We start from the raw sequence: 24,203 nt of genomic DNA, 5'->3' as shown, positions 1-24,203 counted from the left end.
TCCCCAAGTCAAATCTGATCAATCACAGTAGACACCAGTAACAATACCAGTTGCTCCTGTGGAGGGCAAGAAATGGAAACGAGTGTCTTCACGTCTTGAACGAAAAAGAGAAGAGGAGGAGGAGGAGGTGGAGGAAGATCCAGGCGAGGGGCCCTCCTCAGAACCACCACCATCGCAAAAGGCAAAAGGGAAAACTAAGAGATGTGCAGAAGAGAGTGATGAAGAGGAAATCTCTATTACTACTCGCCAGCCTCTAAAGATGACTGAAATCCAAGGTTCAAGAAAGGAGTTTACACGGCGCCCGAATGAAACTCTTGTTTCCTGGTTGGTTCGCTGTTGGGACAGTGGGGCCCATAGCTTGTCTCTGGATGGTAATGAAGCTCGCCAACTAGGTGCCATTGCCAGAGATCCAGCTATTGATAGAGTAATTAGTCGGTGTTCGGATGAGGCTGCCTCCCTCTGGGAACGAGTGTTAACAGCCGTGAAGGAAAAGTATCCCTTCAAAAACGGTTTGAAGATTGCGATGAAAAAATGGGATACAGTTGAAAAGGGTATCCAGTATTTGAGGGAAATAGGCGTGGTGGAAATGTTGTATGACCTTAACTTTGTTCCTAACCATCCACGCTAAGACTGCGACCCTGAAAAAGTGAGGACAACGCCTGAGATATGGCAGAAAATCGTGACAACAGCGCCGGACAAATATGCCTCTACACTGATGTCAGCGTGTGACAGATTCAACGAACAACAGAGAACGCCCTTAGTTTATGAATTCTTACGCTCCAAAACTATGAACAGTTGCTATCCCCCATTCATGCAGCTGTAGCCGCTATCTCAAAAGTGACCGACCAACTGAAGGAAATGCGGCAGCAAATGTCTCAACTGATTAACCGTGACAAACCTGTAGCAGTATCAGAGATGCTTGATGAAGATCAGGATAATCAAATGAGTCTAGCGAAGGAGGTGAAGGAGATGAAGGAGATGATGCGAGCCCACCTAATTAAAGACAATGAACCTTCCTTCTCACGTGCACCATCAAAGATCTCAACTGTTAGAGGCAGACGCTCTCCGGCTCAAGTAAGGAATAATACACCACGAATTGCCTTATGGTATTACCTACGTGACCATGGATAAGACATGGGGAAGTGGCACGGTCAACCTACTCCTGTACTACGAGCCCGGGTGAGAGAACTACAAGGCAGATCAACCACCAGTGCAGTTGCTCCTGTTACCACAGGTAATGAATAGAGGGGCCCTGCCCTCAGTCGGGGGGGGGGGAAGGGATAATAGAGTATATTGGACTGTGTGGATTCGATGGCCTGGCACATCAGAACCACTGAAATATAAGGCACTGGTGGACACTGGTGCACAGTGCACTCTGATGCCCTCGAGTCATGAAGGGACAGAATGAATCCATATTTCTGGAGTGACCAGGGGCTCTCAAGAATTGACTGTGTTGGAGGCTGAGATAAGCCTCACTGGTAAGGACTGGCAAAAACATCCTATTGTGACGGGCCCAGGGGCTCCATGTATACTAGGTATTGATTATCTCAGAAGGGGGCATTTCAAGGATCCTAAGGGGTATTGATGGGCCTTTGGAATAGCTGCTGTGGACACAGACAACATTAAGCAGCTGTCTGTTTTGCCTGGCCTGTCAGAAGATCCGTCTGCTGTGGGGCTGCTGCGAGTAAAAGAGCAACAGGTACCAATTGCCACAAAAACGGTGCACAGGTGGCAGTACCGCACCAACAGGGATTCTTTGCTCCCCATTCATATGTTGATTCGTCAACTAGAGAGCCAGGGAGTGATCAGCAAAACTCACTCGCCTTTTAACAGCCCCATATGGCCAGTGCGTAAAGCCAGTGGAGAATGGAGGCTGACAGTGGACTACCGTGGCCTGAATGAAGTCACACCCCCACTGAGTGCTGCTGTGCCGGTCATGTTAGAACTCCAGTATGAACTGGAGTCAAAAGCGGCCAAATGGTATGCCACCACTGACGTTGCTAATGCCTTCTTTTCTATTCCTTTGGCCAAAGAATGTAAGCCAGTTTGCTTTCACATGGAGGGGCATTCGGTATACCTGGAACTGTTTGCCCCAGGGGTGGAAACACAGCCCGACCATTTGCCATGGGTTGATCCAAACTGTATTGGAACAAGGCAGTGCTCCTGAACACATGCAGTACATTGATGATATCATTGTGTGGGGCGATACAGCAGAAGTCTTTACGAAAGGAGAGCGAATAATCCAAATTCTTCCGAGTGCTGGTTTTGCTATTAAGCAAAGCAAAGTGAAAGGACCTGCCCAGGAGATTCAGTTCCTAGGCATAAAGTGGCAAGATGGCCGTCATCACATCCCGACAGATGTGATCAACAAAATTACTGCTATGTCTCCACCCACTAGCAAAAGAGAGACACAATCCTTTCTGGGTGCAGTGGGCTTTTGGAGAATGCATGTTCCAAACTACAGCCTCATTGTAAGCCCCCTTTATTATGTGACGCGAATGAGAAATGAGTTTACATGGGGCCCTGAGCAGCAGCAGGCTTTTGAGCAGATTAAACAGGAGATAGCCCGTGCTGTGGCCCTAGGGCCAGTACGGACGGGACAGGGTATAAAGAACATCCTCTACGCTGCTGCTGGAGTGAACGGTCCCACTTGGAGTTTGTGGCAAAGAGCCTCAGGAGAGACCCGAGGCCGACCCTTGGGATTCTGGAGTCGAGCCTATAGGGGGTCGGAAGAGCACTACACTCCAACTGAGAAGGAGATCTTAGCCGCTTATGAGGGGGTTCAGGCTGCTTTTCTGAAGTAGTCGGTACTGACACACAGCTCCTTCTGGCACCTCGACTGCTAGTGCTGAACTGGATGTTTAAAGGAAAGTTTCCCTCCACCCATCATGCCACTGATGCCACTTAGAGTAAGTGGATTGCACTGATTACACAACGAGCACGGATGGGGAACCTCAGTCATCCAGGAATCCTAGAGGTCATTATGGACTGGCCTGAAGGTAAAAAGTTTGGAACACCACCAGGAGAAGAGATAGCTCGTGCTAAAGAGGCCCCGCCATACAATGAACTACCAGAGAATGAAAAGAAATATGCCCTGTTCACAGATGGATCGTGTTGTACTGTGGGAAAGCATCGCAGATGGAAATCTGCTGTGTGGAGCCCCACATGACAAGTTGCAGAGGCCACTGAAGAGAAAGGGGAATCAAGCCAATTTGCAGAGGTAAAGGCTGTCCAACTGGCCTTAGATGTTGCTGAGCGGGAGAAGTGGCCAATGCTCTATCTTTACACTGACTCATGGATGGTGGCAAATGCCTTATGGGGATGGTTACAGCAGTGGGAGCAAAATAACTGGCAAAGAAGGGGTAAACCTATTTGGGCTGCTGAACTGTGGAAAGACATTGCTGCCCGAATAAAGAATATGGTTATAAAGGTGTGTCATGTAGATGCTCATGTGCCCAAGAGTCGGGCTACTGAAGAACAGCAAAACAACCATCAGGTAGACCGAGCTGCCAGAATTGAGGTGGCTCAAATAGACCTGGACTGGCAGAACAAGGGTGAACTATTTCTAGCTCGGTGGGCCCATGAGACCTCAGGTCATCAAGGGAGAGATGCAACATACAAATGGGCCAGAGACCGAGGGGTGGACTTAACTATGGATGCCATTGCACAGATTATTCATAACTGTGAAACATGTGCCATCATTAAACAAGCCAAGAGGATGAAACCTCTCTGGGAGGAAGGGCGATGGCAAAAGTACAAATATGGGGAGGCATGGCAGGTTGATTATATCACCTTGCCACGATCTCGCAATGGTAAGCATTATGTGTTTACTGTGGTGGAGGCAACCACTGGGTGGCTGGAAACATACGCAGTACCCCATGCTACCACCCGAAACATCATACTGGGTCTCGAGAAACAAGTCCTGTGGCGACATGGCACCCCAGAAAGGATTGAGTCAGATAATGGGACTCATTCAAAAAATTCTCTTGTAAATACTTGAGCCAAAGATCACGGCATTGAGTGGATTTACCATATTCCCTATCATGCACCAGCCTCTGGTAAAATTGAACGATACAATGGATTGTTGAAAACGATGCTAAAAGCATCTGGGTGGCGGAACATTTAAGCATTGGGAGAAGCATTTGGCAGAAGCCACCTGGTTAGTCAATACCAGAGGATCTATCAATCGTGATGGAGAAAAAAAAAAAAAAAAAAAAAAAGGCACTACTTAGACTAAGTGGTGCTCAAAGTTTACAAATATCCCAGAACACTGGCAGTACGCCTAATCTTTCAAGGTCAGGTTTTCCAGCACGGAAACCTGAACTACTGATAATGCTCCCTAACAAAGGTCTCTAAGAGCAGAGAGAAAAAGAGATTCATTCTAAAAGCTAAAAAGCAGTTGCCCCACATTAGGCGCCAGAAATCTGTCACAGAGTTGACTAGATCAATCTACGTCCGTGACAGGGGCAACAGGCCTCTGCCCTCCCTGCCCACCCCAGTGCCACAAAAATGGGAAGGAAGGAAGGGAGGAAAAGAACAGCGGCAACAATCTATGGAGGAAAACTTATTTTACTATAATATCAGAATACAAAATAACACAATATATACAATTTAATTGAAATTGAGATTAATAACTCAGACAAGATGAGAGAGAGAGAGTTCCCGGGACCGATTCAAACCTGAAAAGCTTGGAACGGCTAGGAAAGCACCCTCCAGCACCCACTGCCAGGCAGCAAGAGAGCGCCCCCCCCACCCGGAAGGGTCAGATCCCGTGACTGCTGTAATGTACAGGGATAGGTAGCTGGGATTGGGGCAGTGACACTTTAATACCCTGTACACTACATGATGTTTTCATGTGGAATACTGAAACCATAAAAACATAGAACCATGACAGTGGAAAATACTTCCTTATTAATTAATAAATCTTTGTGAACTGTTAAGTTGAAGACTGAGAACAAGTTGCCTCAATCATTTCCCATACAATGCAAATCCAGGCTACTCACTTCATGGAGATATACTCCAGAAAATATCCTTTTGGATAGATAAAGTGAAATAACAGTATGCTAATGAGAATAATAATCAATGTGCGTTATTTCTGTACATTATACATAAACTACAGAAAGATTTAGAGTAATACAAACACCATATATCTTGCAACAACAGCTGACATTTCATCTAATGATGTTATCATATTGGTGTGCTCACACAAATAACAAGTGTTTGGAGAAGAGAGGGCTTTGCTTGGAGAAGAGAAGGCTCTGGGGAGATTTAACTGTGCCCTTCCAATATATGTAGGGAGTGTATAAACAGGAGGGAAAACGGCTGTTTATGAAGGTGGAGAGTGATAGGACAAGGGGGAATGGATTTAAACTGAGAAAGGAGAAGTTTAGGTTAGATATTAGAAGGAAGTTTTTCACTTAGAGAGTGGTCAAGCACTGGAACAGGTTGCCCAAGGATATTGCAGATGCCCCATCCCTGGAGGCATTGAAGGCCAGGCTGGATGTGGCTCTGGGCAGCCTGGTCTAGTTGTTGGCAACCCTGCACATAGCAGGGGGTTGAAACCAGATGTTCATTATGGTGCTTTTCAACCTAGGCCATTCTATAAAACTGTCCAGTTTAACAGAACATCTAGTTCAGAAATGATCAAAGTGAAGAATTCAGTGACTTTGCAATTGCCTTCCAGATGATGGTAGAGTTCATGGGTGGTACAGTTTTGCATGCTGCAAAATACTCATCTTTGGATTTGTAGCACTTTCGCAGAAAAAAAAAGAAAAAATGTGTCTAAATTCTTAACATCTTTTTTCTTTCCCATCACAGATGACATAAAAAAGAAGAAATACATATGAACTACTAGAGTTATCCTGAAAAAGGAGCATAGTAAAACAAATCCTGAAACTGAATGATTGAAATGAATGCATATGGAAAAATCAAGTGACAGATAATGTATATAACATAAAAGTGAAACAAAGTAATTCACACTCTGCTCTTAACTGAGAATTTAGGAATGGTTTTAGGCATGGTCAGATCACAAGGTCATAGAAAAGCAGATAAAAGATAAATATTTGATATAATTTTTTTTGTAGATACAGGCCAAAATCTTCATTTTTCAGTACTCACCTAACAGACTTACTTGTGGACCACACTCAGAGTTTTCAGAAAAGTATTTTCAAAGTTCACAAACTTTTCTGTAACAATGAATCTCATAAACAAGGGGAGATAACTTACTTTCATAATAATAATAATAATAATAATGACAACAACAACAACAATAATAACAATAACAATAATAATAGTGTCAAATGAATACTTATATTTTTGTTTAGGCTAAAGTTTTCTTCGTTATCTCAAGTAATTTGTTGACTTGGACAATATTCTGGTTTGTAGCATGATATACCCACACTGCAAACATTTCACAATCTTGAAGTGACTTATGTCACTTCAGTAGCTGTACTGGATATCAGAGTTCGATACAGCATTTGTAAAGCAGCATCCAGAATGCTACCTACTCTGAATTATCCTCATGGCTAAAACTGAAATTACTTTCCATCTCCCGCTCTTAAAATCAGAATAAGAGGTTTTGTCATCAGTGATTATGGGCATCACTGAATACTGAAAATAATAAAGAGAGCCTTTTGAACAATCTGCAAATAACTTTCCTCATATGGTACTTAAGATTTTGTTGCATTAACAGTGAGTTTGCTTCCATGCTAAAGTATATGAAAATGTTGTTATCAGTTTAAACAGAAATACATAATATCACCTGATGCTCTTCAAATCTGGGAGCTGGCTAGTAAATAGTCAGATAGATAAGGAAAGAAACCCTTTGAGCTGCAGCTCGATGTAAGATGAAGAGAGGTACACCAGGGAAGAATATTCCTTTGAAAATATAGCAGAGTACTCCTAGAAAACTGGCTTTCATCAACATATGTTAGTCGATAGCACCTTAACGGGACAAGGGTAGGTAGAGAGTTGGGCAAATTCCTTTCACGACACAACACAAAAGGAACTACATCGGCTGGAAAAGAGGAATGGTGTTCTTGTGCTCTTCTCCTGGGAGTGTTGTGTAAAGGAACTGGATAGAGTATAGGAAGGAAAGGTTTCAAAAGGGATGCAAGTTTTAAGCTTAGCATTTTACGTGGTGTCTTTGTTGTTTAGTTTCATTCATCATTAGTCTGCACCAGAATATTTCTCTGTAAAGTTATACAGATAACTGTATGTACTGCTTTTGAGCACGACCTAGACTTAGGGCTAGTTTTTTGAAGGGATGAGAATAAGTAATTTACTTTAGGAGATCATGCAATAAGAAGCATTAATATTGCATCTAAACTAGGATGAGTATGATGAGAAAAAAGAAATAAGGAGTTAAAGTTTCATAGAATCATAGTAGAATCTTACTGCATGCAGTGAAAAATTAACATCCAGATTTCTGCCATGGAACTTTCACCATGACTTGCAAAACCAATAAAAGGCAGATTCTAAAATATAACTTATTTACCGACTACTGGGTTTATTGTTACTGACTGTCCTAAGCTTAATTGTAATCCTTTTTTAATCATATATATATATATCATATATGATTATATCCACACTGATATGATATATATCACATCATATATATCATATATGTATTCTCATATATATGAGAAGCAGAACATAAGGAAACAGTATTACCTTGAGGACGTGTCCAAGCATCTGTTTTTGCATAAATTTCTAAATGAGTATTCAGGCTCCAATGATCTGTTTTCAAAAGGGACCCCAGAATATTGTATGTAGACTTTTATTTTTCCTCTTGGTAACAGATAACAATAATAAAATAATATATAATAAATTATTTTCTAACTGCACTCAGTGTGTAATGGATATATAAATAATGATTTTATTACCACAAAATTGCTATTCTTCTTCATGTATGCAACTGATGAATCACAATACTGTTAACTTCACAGTGGTTCTTAAGAGACTCTCATACAAATATTTGGTGCACAATCTCACCAAACTTTTAATCTTTGGATTTTACCAGTAAGTGTTAGGAAGAACTGACTATTGAAAAAATGATTGCAGTTGGGATGTGAACTGAAACAGCACAGCAAAATCAAAGTTTTTTTTATTTGTTTGTTTTTGTTTTTGTTTTTGTTTTTTGTTTTTGTTTTGTTTGTTTGTTTGTTTGTTTTTGACAAATTGAATCTCAAAGTACAGTTGTTTAGAAGTTTTGAGTAATCGGAGTATTTTCAGGATGTCTAGTACATAAAGATTTTAATATGTAATACCTCCTAAAACAGAATGAATACTGTAGTGTGGGAATATAACTGATAACAGTAAATCATTGTAGAAACAGCTTACCTATAATCAAAATGTTGATCTTTGGCTTGAGTACTCTAATAGATTATCCTAGATTTCAAACAACTGCAACAAACATTGTGTCAGTATTCCTACCTTTAAAATAGTGAAAAGGAGGAATAAAAAAATAACTTGCTCTAGAAGAACTATCATACACTTAGAAGAACTAATACCATTTCAGAGGCTGGAAAGTAGTTTATATATTGTAGCAATTACAACCCATCTTTCCATTATTTAAGTAAGACATTTTGACACACAATTGAAACAAAAGAAAAGAAATGGCAAGTGCAGTGTTAGAGATACACAAACAAACGCATTCTGTGAGATACATGAATTAATCCTCTGGTTTTCATGATAAGGCTTTATCTAAGGCATTGTATCCATTTCTGAGTGCTGCATTTTAGAGATAGAAGTGGAAAGTGCACAGTGCAAGCAGTGTCCAGAAGTCCAGAAACAAGCTATGACGAAAGATCAAATAACTGCAGCCTCTTTGCAAAAACAGAATGTTAGAGTAAATGGTACCATCTGAACCACTCTTAGTGGTATTCTACCACTCTTAGTGGGGTATATTATTGACTGGGACACAATCAGTTCTATCAAATGAACATAACCATAAATTCTTGGCTGATAGTTTTCATCTTGTATTAATTACATTTAGAATGACATTTATGACTGATGAGTTCTTTTTTTTCTGCAACATTTTTGATAAATCTGTTCATATTTCTGCAGTATTTTAATAATATTCTGACTGCAAGAGAAGAAAAAAAAACAAACATGCCAGCAAACAACAACAAAAAGCAATTAAATATTCAGCCTCCCAACATACAGTTATATTTTTCTAACTAAATTCTCTATTGTTTGTTTCTAGGAATGTATCTAGCTACTTATTCTTCGTACTTTTGTCATAATCTTCAGCTATTCAGTTTGTTTCCTGAATAGAAAATATAGAAATGAACATTACTCTGAATTTTGTCTTTAACTGCATAAGCAGCGTGTCTGTCTACTTTATAGACTTTCTTTTTTTTTTTTTCACGTTGGTGTTTGTTTGTTAATTTGTTTCCTTAGGAAAAATTAACTTTTTAATGATGTTTATACTCACACAAGAATATGCACTGGCACAGCTCTTTTCATAGCCAATGCTGTTAATTCTTAAGATACTTGATCCACAGCTGTAAAGCACAATTTCTAGTTTATTTTTCTTAAGTTTTTCATCCTCATCCATTTTGTTTGCTTGCATATGACTTTAAATTAATCGAAGTTAAAACTCTGTAATTACAACATAAATTACATGTTCTCTTTTCTTTATATTTTGCTTTGGAACTAATGACTTACTTATTTAACTAGATTAGCCTTAAAATGCAAAAAAGGGTTATTAGAAGATAAAAAGAAAAAAAAAAACAACAGAAAAAGTCATTTCATTCAAACACATATATGAACATTTAATCATTGCATTTACATTTTCTTGACATTTTTCAGTCTTCAACTTTTAACTTACTCTAACTATAGAAAAAAAGAAACCATCTTTTTATTTTTGTCTGTTTTTTTTTTTTTCAATGAATACAGACAAAACTGAAGAAAACAAATGAAGTAAGGACTTTTAATATCCTTCTAAAATTAAAGTATTTTTCTCTGCAGTTGTTAAATAAATACACACATAATTAATATATATTTTTTAAAAATGACCTTTACACACATAATCTCTAATCTCTTGAGTAAATAGATATGTATATTTTTAAACTAGGGGAAGAAAAGATTTCTTAAAACTCTCATCCCTGAAGATATTGAAATCAAGAATTTTTTAGCCAGATGAAGTATCTGGTGAATGGAAAAAAAAGAAAAAAGACAGGCTTGAGTGGTGGGTCCTGGAGAACCTCATGAGATTCACCAAAACCAAGTACAAGGTCTTGCACCTGAGTTAAGGCAGCACCCACTATCAATACAATCTTGGGGGTGATAGAATAGAGAACAGTCCTGCTGAGAAGGACTTGTTGGTTCTGTAATGGATGACAAGCTGGACTTGGGCCAACAGTGTGCCCCCACAGCCCAGAAAGCCAACTATATCCTGAACTGCATCAAAAGAAGCACATTCAGCAGGGCAGGTGAAGGAGCTGATCTTGCCCCTCTAGTCTGTTCAGGTGAGTACTGAAGTACTCATCTGAAGTACTGCATCCAGATGGTGGGTCCACAGCACAGGAGAGACATAGACCTGTTGTTTGTGTCCAGAGGAGGGCCACAAAAATAATCCAAGAGATAGAATACCTCCTCTGTGAAGAAGGCTGAAAGAGCTTGGTCTGTTTAACCTGGAGAAGGCTCCAAGGAGATGGGAAAGTGGGGGTTCAGTATCTAAAGGAAAGCTACAATAAATAAGGGGGAAGACTTCATCAGAATCAGTTGTAATAGGGAAAAGGAAAAAGATTTTAAACTAACAGAATGGAGATTTAGACTGGACATAAGAAAAAATGTATTTTACAATAAGGGTAGTGAAACGATAGAACGGGTTGCCCAGCAATGTGGCAGATGTCCTGTATCAGAATATGTTCAAGGTCGGGGTGGACCAAGCTCTGTGTATCCCAATCTAGCTGTATGTCTCTGTTCATTGTAGCGTGCTATATGACTTTTGAAGTCCTTTCCAATGATTCAATGATTCTATGTTTTGAGGCTACAGTTTTGGTTTTTAAGGTCCCCATAAACGTGACCACAGTTCTAGGCAGTCATAACTATGTCTTCTCACAATATTTCCATTCTTCAGCTCCTTCTTCTCCTTTCTTATTAGTTTCAACTTTTTATAGCTTGATAGTTAGGATTCAAAGTTGAATTTCCAAAGAAATCAGGGATGTGATACATTTAACTTAATTTTAGGTATCTAATAGAGCAAATACTTCAGAACTAGATACAGATGCAAAGGGCACAAGAGCACTGTTTAACAGACTGAGTTCTCTGCTACAAAACACTATTTTTTAAAATGGCCACCACTATGACCTATGTATTTTCACCACTGTTGAACAAAAGTCTGCATGCTTCACTCAGAAGAATCTGCACCATCTGAGGTGATCTGCAGCCACTGTGGCTACTCCTGAAACACTCCACCCACAGTTGTTTCACAGCTGCTAGAATGGCATTGTTGCTATAACACCACGCACTATGTCACTGTGCTCCCACCCACTGTTTGATCTCCATAAACTTCAGCATGCATTGATGAATGCCAATGGATGCCATTTTTTTTTTTTTTCTACATGAAAGAATTCAATTAGATATCAATAAATTTTAACAGAATGATGACATGAAGACTCAGCCTCTACCTTTCCACTAACATCCATGATGTAGTCAAAAAAAAAAAAAAAAAAAAAAAAAAAAAAGGCATTATCTTCAGTGCTGCCCTCTTATATTTCACCATAATGAACAACAGTTAATTAAACAGTCAATTCAATGTAATGTCCAACAATACAAGTTTTGCTTTAATAAAATTGTCTCCAGGTTCAATATATTGTAGTTGTATCAGTGAATTATCTTGATCTTCTTAAAAGGGTGGGAGTGTTTAATAACAGAGGAAACACATAATAGTTGTATTGTTAAATGGAAGCAGTGTTTTTTTCATCTTCTTAATTTTTCTTGTTGTTCTTTTATTCTTTTGTTCTGTTTTGTTGGTCATCCAAGGTTGGATTCATCTGTTCTAACTTTTGCTGTATTACATTGCACATCTAACTTTGTTTGGCATGTAGGCTCCCTTGGTAGTCTGCAGAAAGAGAAAGTGCCTCTAAAGAGTGATTTATCTGCACATAAAGATAACTGAGATTATTGAGACGAATAACCCTTTCTCTTAGATGGCTAAACTTGTGTGACATTAATATAACTCAGTTATGCTATATTTTTACACAGCTTCAGTATTCCACACTGAAAATGGCAGCCTTTGGTCTACTTGAAAGATACTTCAGGAAGGAGATTTAATTTAAAATATAAATATCTTTATTGTTGCCTGATTCTTACAATTTTTCTTGATCTTTGCTGTGGTTACACACTGAGAAAACCAAGAGAAAACATGGTTAACGTAATTCTTAAACTTTTGCAGCTCTCTCTGCTTTTCCAAAAGCAAAACAATTTTAAGTGTAAGATTATCTGGTAGTAAAAATGAGCATTTTTTTTTCTGATAAAGACAGTAACTCTACTTATTTACGTAACCTGGCAATCACCCACTGTGCATAGGAGTAGACAGAGAGGAAATAACTAGTTTCTCTTTTGAGTGTATTTCAAATAAATAGATAGATAGATAGATAGATAGATAGATAGATAGATAAAATCAGGGTTCATTATAAGAGATTTCTCTAGAATTTCACCATTTGAGTTTTAGAAGATTGCCGTGAAATAGATAAATTCTGAAACAATATGCATAGAGCCTTGTTGAATAAGTCAAAAGTGTTTGTAATTCACACTAGTAGAAATATTCTGCGTGAATCCATAATCTGTTAATTGTAGCTGAGCAATTCAATACTCAACCTACTAAAAGCCAAAGGAAATAAATATCATGTAAAGAATTCTAGTCTAAAAATAAGATTTTCTTTCTGATATCTGACATGTGATGACAGTTCATCTTACATCATGTCACATTAACTTAGTGCAATAAACCTGTTTTTATAAAAGGAGAAAATGATGGAGAAGAAGAAGAAAAAAAGTAAGAGGAATTCTCCTTAAACAGATTGTTTGGACAACACTAATTGTTTGGACAGTAAGACAATGAATAGTCAATCCAAATTAATCAGGTTAATGGAGATAGAGCAGATGAATAAGTGAATCCTCTATCTGGAGTTGGCAGATGCTCTAGAAACCATCTACATTAGTTATATTTGAAATATGTTAGTATGTCTACAATTTACAAATAGAAGATGCAGAAGATGCAGAACAAATGAGCTAAATATCTGTCTTAAGTTGTTAACTAGAGTTGCATTTCTCCAGGTAGTCTGGAGCACCAATGAAGAATAAAAGCCCACTGTTTAATAGAGATATCTTTTCTCAGAGCATTTATTGACCAAATGACTTTAACAGAGACCAGCCTAAAGGATGTAACTCAATCTTAACTTTGCAATAACTTATGTTTACAATCCAGCTCATACAGTGGGAAACTGTAAGTAAACTACCTTGAAAGCCTTTACAAAAATTGCAGTGTTCACTTACACTTAATTCTGTGGATGTCAAAATCACAGAGTACTCACTGATAAAAAATTTCAGTAAATTAAGTTGTAAATATTATCAGGTGGACATTCAACATTCATGAAACATGTCAGTGTATGTACTGCACTTATTTTGAAAGGGTAGCCTGACGTTTTTGAAAAAAAGATTAATCATTAATAAAAGTAGGTATTTTCTTTAATACATGGCAGCTCTTTTCCCTTTAAAGTGCTGCTTGGCCAATACCTCAGTGCAGTATTAGACCAATACTGTACTACAAGAAGTAGTACTTTTTGCATGAGGAGTAGAACTGGCCACCCAGCTGCCTGAGGTGAATGAAGACTTCATGAAAGCACCCAGTCACTTTAAATTAGGTTGAGGTCCCATTTGTTTGCCAATTTTCTGTTCAGTACTGCACACAGATCTGTCTATGAATGTCTAATATTTCTAAAACATGACTACAGTACATGGAGTGAAGTTTGTTACTTGCATGAACAATTCTTTCTGTGGTATATATATGAAGTGGAAAGCAAATTTATAAACAAAAAAAAAAAAAGGTTTTCAAAACAGAAGAGGTATATACAAGAGGAACTACTATACTTGGGCATATGAGGTTGTAAAGATTTGTTACGTACAATCAGGATAATAAGGTATGGTTTCTGCTATATCTCAAAGAGAAAAAGATAAAGATTTCATAAAATGTAAGCTATTGTTCTTGTCCAGAATCAGAGCTGAATTTTAGCATAAATATATATATATATATATATGGTAGCTTTGATTTAAAGAGTAAGAAGCTATGTTGTTTTAATTAGATTAAAAATCATTTTTAAAAAGCATATTTAAAATTTTATCTATTTTTTCATGGGGAAGAATTAGGATAGCCCAATAGAAGTGCAGCTTCTAGTCTCTGCATTGTCACACATGTGCCTTTTTCCAACTCTCTTCATCTGAATATTTTACTGTAAGCAAGTTTGTAGGAGGAGACAGTTGTGCAACTACATAAGCAACATGGACTATGTATGCATGTATTTTTGTGTGCTTAAGTAATTAAATTAACCTTTCTTGTCCTTTGAATTAATAGCAACTCATGGGATGAAATGCTCTCAGATGTGGATTCTGTGACCTTCAGATTTTGAACAGTGCTTCAAGTGAGTTTAGCATGGTGACTACTTTAGTTTTCCCTGCTCAATAGCCATTTTGCAGCACCTATGTCCCAAATGAATAGACAGCAAGATCAGGGTTTTTTTCCTCCTTCTCTTGATAAATGTTTCCCCTTTTCCATTTGGCTGGCAGAAAGGCAACCATTAAACATTCATTTGTTTAAACTAACAGACTGTGGTCATCTGCACCCCTGGGAGGGCACGAATCCAAACAGGTCTAAAATGGCATCATTTAGGAACACAATCAATTCATTATCTTTTTCATAAACTTTGTGTATGCACACATTAATCATAATGGAATGGCACTGGGCAGAAAGTTCTTACCTAAGCAAGTTCTGTGCTGAAACATCTCTTTATCATTTAACTGCCTCTCACAGTCAGGCCTTTACTGTTAGTTCATTCAACCATTTTAAAAGTGCTGGTGTGCCTTTGTATGCACCAGTTGAAAAACCAATAGCGAACCATCATGCCATGGACACCACATGCATCTGATTGTTCTGGATGCTGTCCTTAGAAATGAATGCTGTATCATTTTATATTTTTCCCCTATTTTTAGCTTCTACAAAAGTGTTTATGAACAGATGGTGTTGCTTCACATGCTATTTTTGACCTCGAGTCTGATTTTATGAAATGAAATACAAACATTTTATTTTTTTTTACTTATGTGACCTTCACTGCGGTTTCATCCTCTCTAAAAGTCTTTATTGCATTTGCACTAAACAAGTAAATTCCAGATTTGTGATTTAACCACTAAATGAAAAAAAAAAAAAAAAAAAAAAAAAAAAGAAAGGAGGGGAAGGAGACATTTTCTATTTCCTATTTTATAAGAATACTAAAAATGTTTTATCCACTGACCTTCATCTTTTCTTTTTTGGCCAAAAACATTTAGCTGTTATGTCTTTTCCAAGCATCTGAGAGCTCATTGCTGAATAAGAGTGAACTCCTTTAAATTTCACCTGTAACTTTAGTGTTCTATAAATATGTGAGGGTTTAAAAAGCAAGGTTGTTTATTTGAAGACCATGGAGGGAAAACTAATTTGATATCCCACCTAATTTCTCTAAAGTTAAAAACTCAGGTTGGATTCATTTCACCTGATATTAAATACATAAAATACCTGTAAGATATGGCATTTTAGGATACAATAAAATTTGCCTGAGGATAAACCAATCTCTCTATTGCCTATAGACAAAAAGTGAATTCCTTTACTGACAGAGCTTTTACACAAAATTTATCCAATATAGATTTTCAATGAAAAATATTGACTTTTTTTTTACAGTAAGTAACTATCTCTGCATGGACATCACATTGCCTGAAGTTCTGATGTTGTTTAAGCCTTGATGTAGGTATTCAAAGTCAACCCTAAGAGTTTAGTGTTGACTTTGCCTGTTTAAGGCTATGTAAGAAATGTCACAATCTTATCCCGGTGTGACTTTACGTTGATAAAGCTATTCTAAAATGTTTCAAAAAGCTTTCTGGAGGAAAAAGCCCTTTTTATCTTCATAAAATCACTCTATAGAAAATGTTCAAGACTTAGTTACAGTTGTCTTAATCTTATATATAAAGCAAAAATGCATTAATGGACAAGGTAAATGCTAGTATTGCAATAGAGTGTATACATTGTAAGTAAAATACTTTTTAATATATGTTTATATCTATGCTGTCAGTAATTAATATCTTGGAATTATGAACAGAGTTTATATTTAGATTACATTATTTCAGAATATAAGAATATCTGAAGAAAAGCTAATTGAGTATTAAATCTAATACTTTGGTTTTAAAACTTCAATTAGCAGCTTCTGTCTTTTGCTTCTCTCTTTTACTTCGTATTTTTTACTCTTTCAATCATGTTTTTAAAGAAACTGCTCTGTCAGTGCTCTTGGGGAAAATATATTCTGGCTGATAGCTGGACTTTCAATGAACAAACAAACAAACAAACAAACAAACAAATAAAGCAGCCATTGAAGTGGCTTTGTTTTTCTCTGAGTTTCCAGTATGTGTCATGGAACATAATTGAAAATGACATGACTGATAGAAACCTGATGTGATTCAGGGGGTTTAAAAGGTGAAAATCATGAGTATTCTTTGAAGACTTCCTTTATTCTTCAGAAAGCCACAGTATATTTGAAAATGCCACATATTGTCGCAAAAGGGATAGGAAAGATTCTATAAACTAAGGGGTTAATATTTATATCTTGTATAACTGTAAAAATATAACAAAACAAAAGGGAAAGTGCATAAGAAGTTCTCCATAAGAAATATCATTTCAGGGAAGAAAAAATAAATAGCTGTTTTGTATTTCTTTTTTAATTGAAGTTATATCTGTTAAGATATCAAGACACACCTTGAGTACTGTGTTCAGTTTTGGGCCCCTCACTGCAGGAAAGACGTTGAGATCATTGAGTGTGTCCAGAGAAGGGCAACATAACTGGTGAGGGGTCTGGAGCACAAGTCTTATGAGGAGCAGCTGAGGGAGTTGGGATTGTTCTGTGAGGAGAAGAGGAGGCTCAGGGGAGATCTCATTGCACTGTACAACTTCCTGAAGTAAGGTTGTGGTGAAGAGGGGTTTGACCTCTTCTCCCAGACAACGAACAGGACCTGGGAAAATGGCTGCAAGTTGTACCAGAGGAGGTTTAGATTAGACAGAAGGAAGAACTATTTCTCTCAGAGAGTGGTCAGGCACTGGAATGGCTGCCCAGGGAAGTGGTGGAGTCACTGTCCCTGGCAGTGTTCAAGAGGCATCCAGATGAGGAGCTGTGTGATATGATTTAGTGGCTTGTGGTAGCAGTGGTTGAGAGGACAGTTGGACTGGATGTTATCTCTCTTGAATTCAACCCTCCTTGGAGGGTAATATGTAATGGCAGTAGTTTTACCTGTGAAACAATACTTTCGTTATCTGGGAACGAGTTCTGTTTGATTCCACTATTTGCTGATTTAATCCTATGCCATTTAAGAATTTGTGAATGCTCATTCATGAATATTTATTGTGTTTAGATCATTTGGGTTGGGACTAGTTTGTCCAAAACTGGAAATCTGACATGTAATCATGTATATCTAGGCTAGTTGTCCGTGTACTTTTAACAAAAAGAAAGAAGCTCTTTTACAATAAGTCTCATTTCATTCTTATAGGCATTGCAAATATGTCATATTTGTCTTGTCCTTAGAACATCTTTGTTTTTCTAATTTGATTATGAAGCATGACTAGTTATAGACTTGTCTACTACAGACATCTCTATGTGCAATATAAATCTTTTAGAATAATGGAATCATAGAATGGCTTGTGTTGGAAGGGACATCAAAGATCATCTAATTCTCCTCATAATTCATTCACACTCTCATAATTGAATTGCTTATTTTTCCTGTAGTATTACCTAGCAATATGTGGTGCTGCTCTACTCTAAGTAATCTTTTTAGTTTTAACTATCTTTTTATCTATAATACTTTTGTTATGTTCTCCCCCCTCCCCTCCCCCTTTTCTGATAACAGTTCTGATAACAATTATTAATTTGTCCTTAATTCAAAAGAACTTACAAAATGCATCCTTGATTATTGCTTTTGCCTTATCACTTATCACTTCCCTGTCGCCCTTTTCTAAGAAACACAGAGAGGATTAAATTAGTCATTGATTTTAAAAAGTAAAAGTAATATAACAAATTAATACAAGAATTCGAGTGAGACTACCTAGATACTTTACAATCACAGCACAAAAATCCAGATCTTCTAAGCTTCAATTATTATATATGCTGCTGGCTAGTTTAGTTGCAGTTCTGGACCATAAAGCATTGTTTGTTTGTTTGTTTTTAATTTCTCATACTTTTATCTCTTTATAAGTTTGACTTCTATTTTGTTTTGTTTTATGTTTCATGTTTATCATTGTTCACCACAGGATATACACTGGATAGTAGAGTCCTTTATCTCAGTTGATTGGTTCCTATTGCTCTTAGTTCTGAACTCTAACTGATGTGTGACTCTTTGATTTTTTCTCTAGGTAGATAACCTGCCATTATTTGTAAGATTTTACTTTTTCCAAGGTTGGATCTCTTTGATGTCCTAATTAGAAAGTTGTTTTATATAATTATTTGTGTATTTTCTAGCTCTAATTAAGTACATGGATATTTAAATCAACTGCTATTAGTAGAAGATGTCATTCATCACTGTATGTGATCATTTACATGAATTATTTTACATAATACTGATGTAGATATTGATATATTGATAAAAATAATAATAAAGGATTTTAACCACATTGTTTTTATCAAGAATTGACAGAATAATGAACTTAAACATTTTGTTTTATTTTTAATGAAAAGTAGAGAAAAGCTTTTCTACGAAAGTCTATGTACTGTAGGCTTTGATCAGCTGTGTAAGACAAGGCTGTAATGACTTTTCCATTAACACTGTTTCCTCACCAATTATTGATTTTTCTTCACTAAGTACTGTTTCATAAACTACATATGTCTGACCTTGTTTTTAAATTCTTGTGGGGGAAAAACAGTATTTTTTCTTCTTTACAGTTTGACTCTAACACATGAAAAGTCTGTATTTTAGAGCCAAATGCATGTAAAGGCTTTTAATACTTCCAACCTGTTACATTTTCCCCAAGAAATTAGAAATTAATTTTTAAAATAAGTATTCTCCTTTTATGCTCCATAATTCTTCATCTATACAGATCAGTCTTTTTCTACATCTATAATCAGCATACAGAGTTCTGATTACAAAATATAAACAATTTGAGGAAAATCTTAATCTTATTTATATTATTAATTTTAGTTACCAGTGAAAGATTCAAAGAATGTCCTTACTAACAAAAAAGAAAAAAAGACAAATCTTTCTTCTGAGCAGCTCAGGCATGATTTTATTCTACCTGAGGAAAAAAATGACAGTAATACAAACTGCAAAGATTTTTAAACTCCAAAGGAAAAACAAACAAACAAAAAAAGAAACTATAGATGAGTTAAGACATTGTTATGAGTAAAAATGTACAGATTCAGATTCATGTAATATCATGTAAATTCATTTTTAGGATATAATTAGAGACATTTAACTGTGCCAGTAATAAAAGACCTTGGTAGAATGGAAGCTACAAATGATGATACATTTCAAGCTAGATGATAATTATAAGATCCCTGCTAATATTTCAGACTCTCATCTTAAGTACGGAAACTGCTCAGTATATAATAATAATAAAAAATACTACAACTTTATATTCCTTGTTATATTCTCTCCTCCAGTTCCAGTTGCTAAGAATCTTTTGCTGCAGTGGCATCTCTGCTTCAAATAAGACTGATTAAAATGAAATTACTCAGTCTCCTGACCCATGGCAAATTTCATGAGCTGCAATTTGTCTAGTAGTTGAGCTGTGAGTACAGTCTGATTGGCTATAATTTAGGTTTATAGTTCCTTCTTTTTTTGATTCCAACATAGTAGACATCAGTGATCCTGAATTTAAAAAATAAAATAAAATTTAAAAATAAACATTTTTAGAAAAGAATTAGAAGTAATATATTCAAAACAAAAACAAAACAAAAAAAAAAAAAAAACAAACACAAAAAAAACAGACACATAGGCGCAGTATTTTGAGCTTCAAGAACTTCGTGTTAGACCAGATTTCTTAGATAATAATGTTCAGCATAATTGGATATTTTACTTAAATCACTTTTATGACTTCAGGAAAAAAAGAAGGTCCTTTAGATTTTCCTTTGGTATTTTCAATGTAGGCTTTCTGAACATGCTTTAGTCAAACCACCCCAGGAATTTTTTTTTTTTTAATCTCAATGCTCTTAAAAATCTTTATAAATCTAAAGAATAGAAAGAAACTAAATATAAATAAATGGAGATAACTAAAATTATCACTTCAAGTAAGTGATTTAGAAAGATAGAACCATAGAATGCCTTGGGTTGCAAGGGACATAAGGGTTTATCTAGATACAAACCCCCCGTCCAGGGTAGAGTTGTCAACCACTAAATCAGGCACTAGATCAGGTTAGTCAGGGTCCCGTCAAGCCTACTTTTAAATACTATCTGGAAAAGGAAGGTATTGTGCAGCTACTGTGGGCAGCCTGTGCCAGCACCTCATCACACTCTCAATGAAAAACTTCATCCTGAATTTTTTTTAATTTTAAAACTATTTTATTTTTTAAAACTATTCCCTCTTATTCTAGCACTATCTTCCCATGTAAAAAGTTGATTTCCTTCCTATTTGTAAGCTCCCTTTAATTACTAGAAGGAAGAAACAAGGTCTCCCAGCAGCCTTCTCTTTTTGAGGCTGCACAAGTTCTGCTCTCTCAGCCTGTCTTTGTAAGAGAAACATTCCAGCTCACCGTTCTTGTACTACAAAACTGTTTGCAGAAAATGTGCTTCATTATTTTTCTTATATCAGCTTCTTGATATCACACATCTCTGAATGACAGTAACAGAGAAGAATTGCGTATTTTATTCAAAATTGTACTCTTCTATAACAATGATATAATGATAATTAATAAATCTACACACCAAAATGACAATAAATAAATAAATAAATAAATAAAAATTCTGACATTTCAAAAAGTAAATTGTTTCTATCTATTGATTGAATTTAACCCTTGCAATGTCAATTTTGTTGTCATGAACAATCTCCAAACTTTTCCAAAAAATCATGCTCCTAAGCAGACAAAGCTGAGTATCCATAATTTGCTGATACAAACATAAGAGGACTGTTCTGACAGCATAAAATATCTATTTTATTATGTTGGTCAATGGCATCGTAGACATATGTTGGTGGTATGACAGTAAAGGTTGAACCTTCCCTTCAGCAATTTTTTCTACTGTGTGACAGATGGGACAGTCTGACAAAATGGAGAGTATCATGAAAGTGCATATGAAGTAAAGGTGTGTAATTGAATTCTTCCATGTGAAAAAATTGACATTCATCAATGCTTACTGAAAATTAATGAAAACCAAACAGTGGATGTGAACATAGTGAAGTGTTGGGTGGTATGTTTCAACAGTGTCCAAAATACAGAGCTTGTGGTGGTGACTATATTGACTAAGTGATTTGTAGCTGAGAATTTGCCCTATCAAACAGTGTTATTGTATTTTCCCATCTGTTGTAGATTCCATAGAAATAAATAGGAGGCATTACTTTCAGAGTGACCTACTTGTGCATATGTGTTTTAGATTATATGTTTGAGCACATGCAATTGCATGTATATCATTGTATATGTGTTTCCGTGTACATATATACACACACACGTTTCTGTTTACATATATATATGTATACATTTTAGACATCTGTAGTGTTAAATGTTTACAACTACACCATATTTATGCAAGGTGCAAGCCATTTGTTGTATCTGAAATATCTATTTCTCTTTCAAATGCTTTCATTTTCATACTGACTGCAAGTGCATCCTACAGTAGCTGACTCACATAGGCCTGAGCCATGTGAATTCTATCTACTAATGATCCCTGTCAGAAGTAAAATAAAATAAAGCAAAAAACAGACAAACAAACAAACAAAAAAAACCAAAACAAAATAAATCACCAAACTTCTAAATATGTGCATTACTATGATAAAGAAGGAAAAGAAACATCTAAATTCTTCATAAATTTTCTACTTCAAACCAGCTTAACCGATCTGGTGACCTTCAGTGATGGAGTGATGGCATTGGTAGATAAGGGGAAGGTGACTGATGTCATTTTCCTGGACTTGTGCAAGGCCTTTGACATGGTCCCCCCACCACATCCTTATCTCCAAATTGTAGGAATGTGGATTCGATGGGTGGACCACTCGATGTTTGAAAGGCAGCAGACAGAGGGTGGTGGTCAATGGCTCTATGTCCAGGTGGAGGCCGGTAACAAGCAGTGTCCCCCAGTGGTCTGTCGTGGGACTGGTGCTCTTTGACATTTTTATCAATGACATCTATGATGGAATCAAGTGCACCCACAGCAAGTTTGCTTATAACAGCAAGCTGAGTGATGCAGTTGACATGGTGGAAGAAAGGGATAACATTCAGAGCGACCTCAACAGGCTAGAAGGTTGGGCCTGAGTGAACCTAATGAGGTTCAACACAGCAAAGTGCAAGGTTTTGCACTTGGGCTGCAGGAATTCTAGGCATCCATGCAGAATGGAAGAAGTGGTCCTTGAGAGCAGCCCTGCAGAGAAAGACCTGGAGGTCCTGATGGATGAAAAGCTTAACATGAGCCAGCAATGTGCTCTTGCAGCTCAGAAAGCAAACGGTATCCTGGGCTCCACCACAAGAGGGGTGGCCAGTAGGAACAGGGAGGTGATTGTCCCTCTCTACTCTGCTCTTGTGAAGCCCCATCTGCAATACTGTGTCCAGATCTGGATCCTCGAGTACAAGAAAGATAGGGAGCTGTTGGAGAGGGTCCAGAGGAGAGCCGTGAAGATAATCAGGAGGCTGAAGCACCTCCTCTACAAAGACAGACTGAGGGAGCTAGGCTTGTTCAGCCTGGAGAAGAGAAGGCTGCAGGGTGATTTAACTACCTAAAGGGAGCCTACAGACAGGACGGGAGTCAACTCTTTGAAAGGGTACATAATTTAGCAGAACAAGGGGAAATGGTTTTAAGTTGAGGGAGGGAAGATTTAGGTTGGATGTCAGGGGGAAATTCTTTACTATGAGAGTGGTGAGGTGTTGGAACAGGCTGCCCAGAGAAGTAGTGGGTGCCCCGTCCATCCCTGGAAGTATTCAAGGCCAGATTGGATGGGGCCCTGGGCAATAACTGTTCTCGTATTAAATGTGGAGGTTGGTGACCCTGCCTGGGGTACAGGGGTTTGGAGCTTGATGATCCTTGAGGTCCCTTTCAACCCAGGCCATTCTGTGATTCTGTGACTCTGTGAAATGGCTTTTAAAACACTCATACTTTCACTAAATTCTGATGTCTTACAGGCATTTTATTACCTTAAAGAATGGTATCATTGGCTTTGTCTATAAAAACAGGTTTATAAGAGTTGATATATTTCACAATGGTGCTTTAACTTGAAAATAGTATGAGGTGAAAAAAAAAAAAAAGAAAAAATATAAATCTGTGGAAAATGTGACAGGAAAACTTCTGACCACTTTTGTTTAATGCCATTTTACATGTCAGAGTAATAGCTGAATAAAACAAATGATGAAAAATCTTTCAAATAATCAAAAAATGACAATTACTGCAACTTAAAATACACAAGAGCTGGACCTCATAAATCTGTGCATTAAAAGTTGTATTTAACTATTTTTAGTATTTTAAAATTTGCATTGTTGAATCTTTGTTATCATTCATATTTCAGGATCTGGTAACTGTAGGTACTTGTTTTCCAGAAATGAATAGCTTGTTAATGCATAAAATATGGTTTACTTGTAGAGGTGAAATTGAAAAATTATTAAGGAGCTACAACAAGCAATGTAATAAATTTTCTGAAGGGAAATTCAGAATTTCATACCAATGATCAAACTACCATGGACTGAAGATGTTTCAGAATTAAAAATATGAGTTTCTCAATTAAAAACTGTAGCGGTTTTATATAAACTTTTGAATAAAAAATAAAGTATTTTCTTAAAAATGTGCAA

General features: G+C 36.9%; 1 protein-coding gene across 1 annotated transcript in view; it reads left to right on the top strand.

The window, feature by feature from the left end:
• The first annotated feature begins 2,857 nt into the window (after positions 1–2,857).
• LOC128074298 (uncharacterized) overlaps positions 2,858–24,203 on the top strand; it is a 96,372-nt gene continuing 75,026 nt past the window's right edge. The window contains exon 1 of the mRNA XM_052670002.1: positions 2,858–3,593. Coding sequence (XP_052525962.1) covers positions 3,272–3,593 — 322 coding nt within the window. The 5' untranslated portion in view covers positions 2,858–3,271. The remainder of the gene's footprint in view (positions 3,594–24,203) is intronic.

This window comes from Tympanuchus pallidicinctus, unplaced genomic scaffold (genome assembly GCF_026119805.1).
Source record: "Tympanuchus pallidicinctus isolate F22 unplaced genomic scaffold, pur_lepc_1.0 scaffold9, whole genome shotgun sequence".
Taxonomy (NCBI): Eukaryota; Metazoa; Chordata; class Aves; order Galliformes; family Phasianidae; genus Tympanuchus; species Tympanuchus pallidicinctus.
Note: the sequence above shows the minus strand (reverse complement) of the source record. Positions and strands in the feature narration are given on the sequence as shown.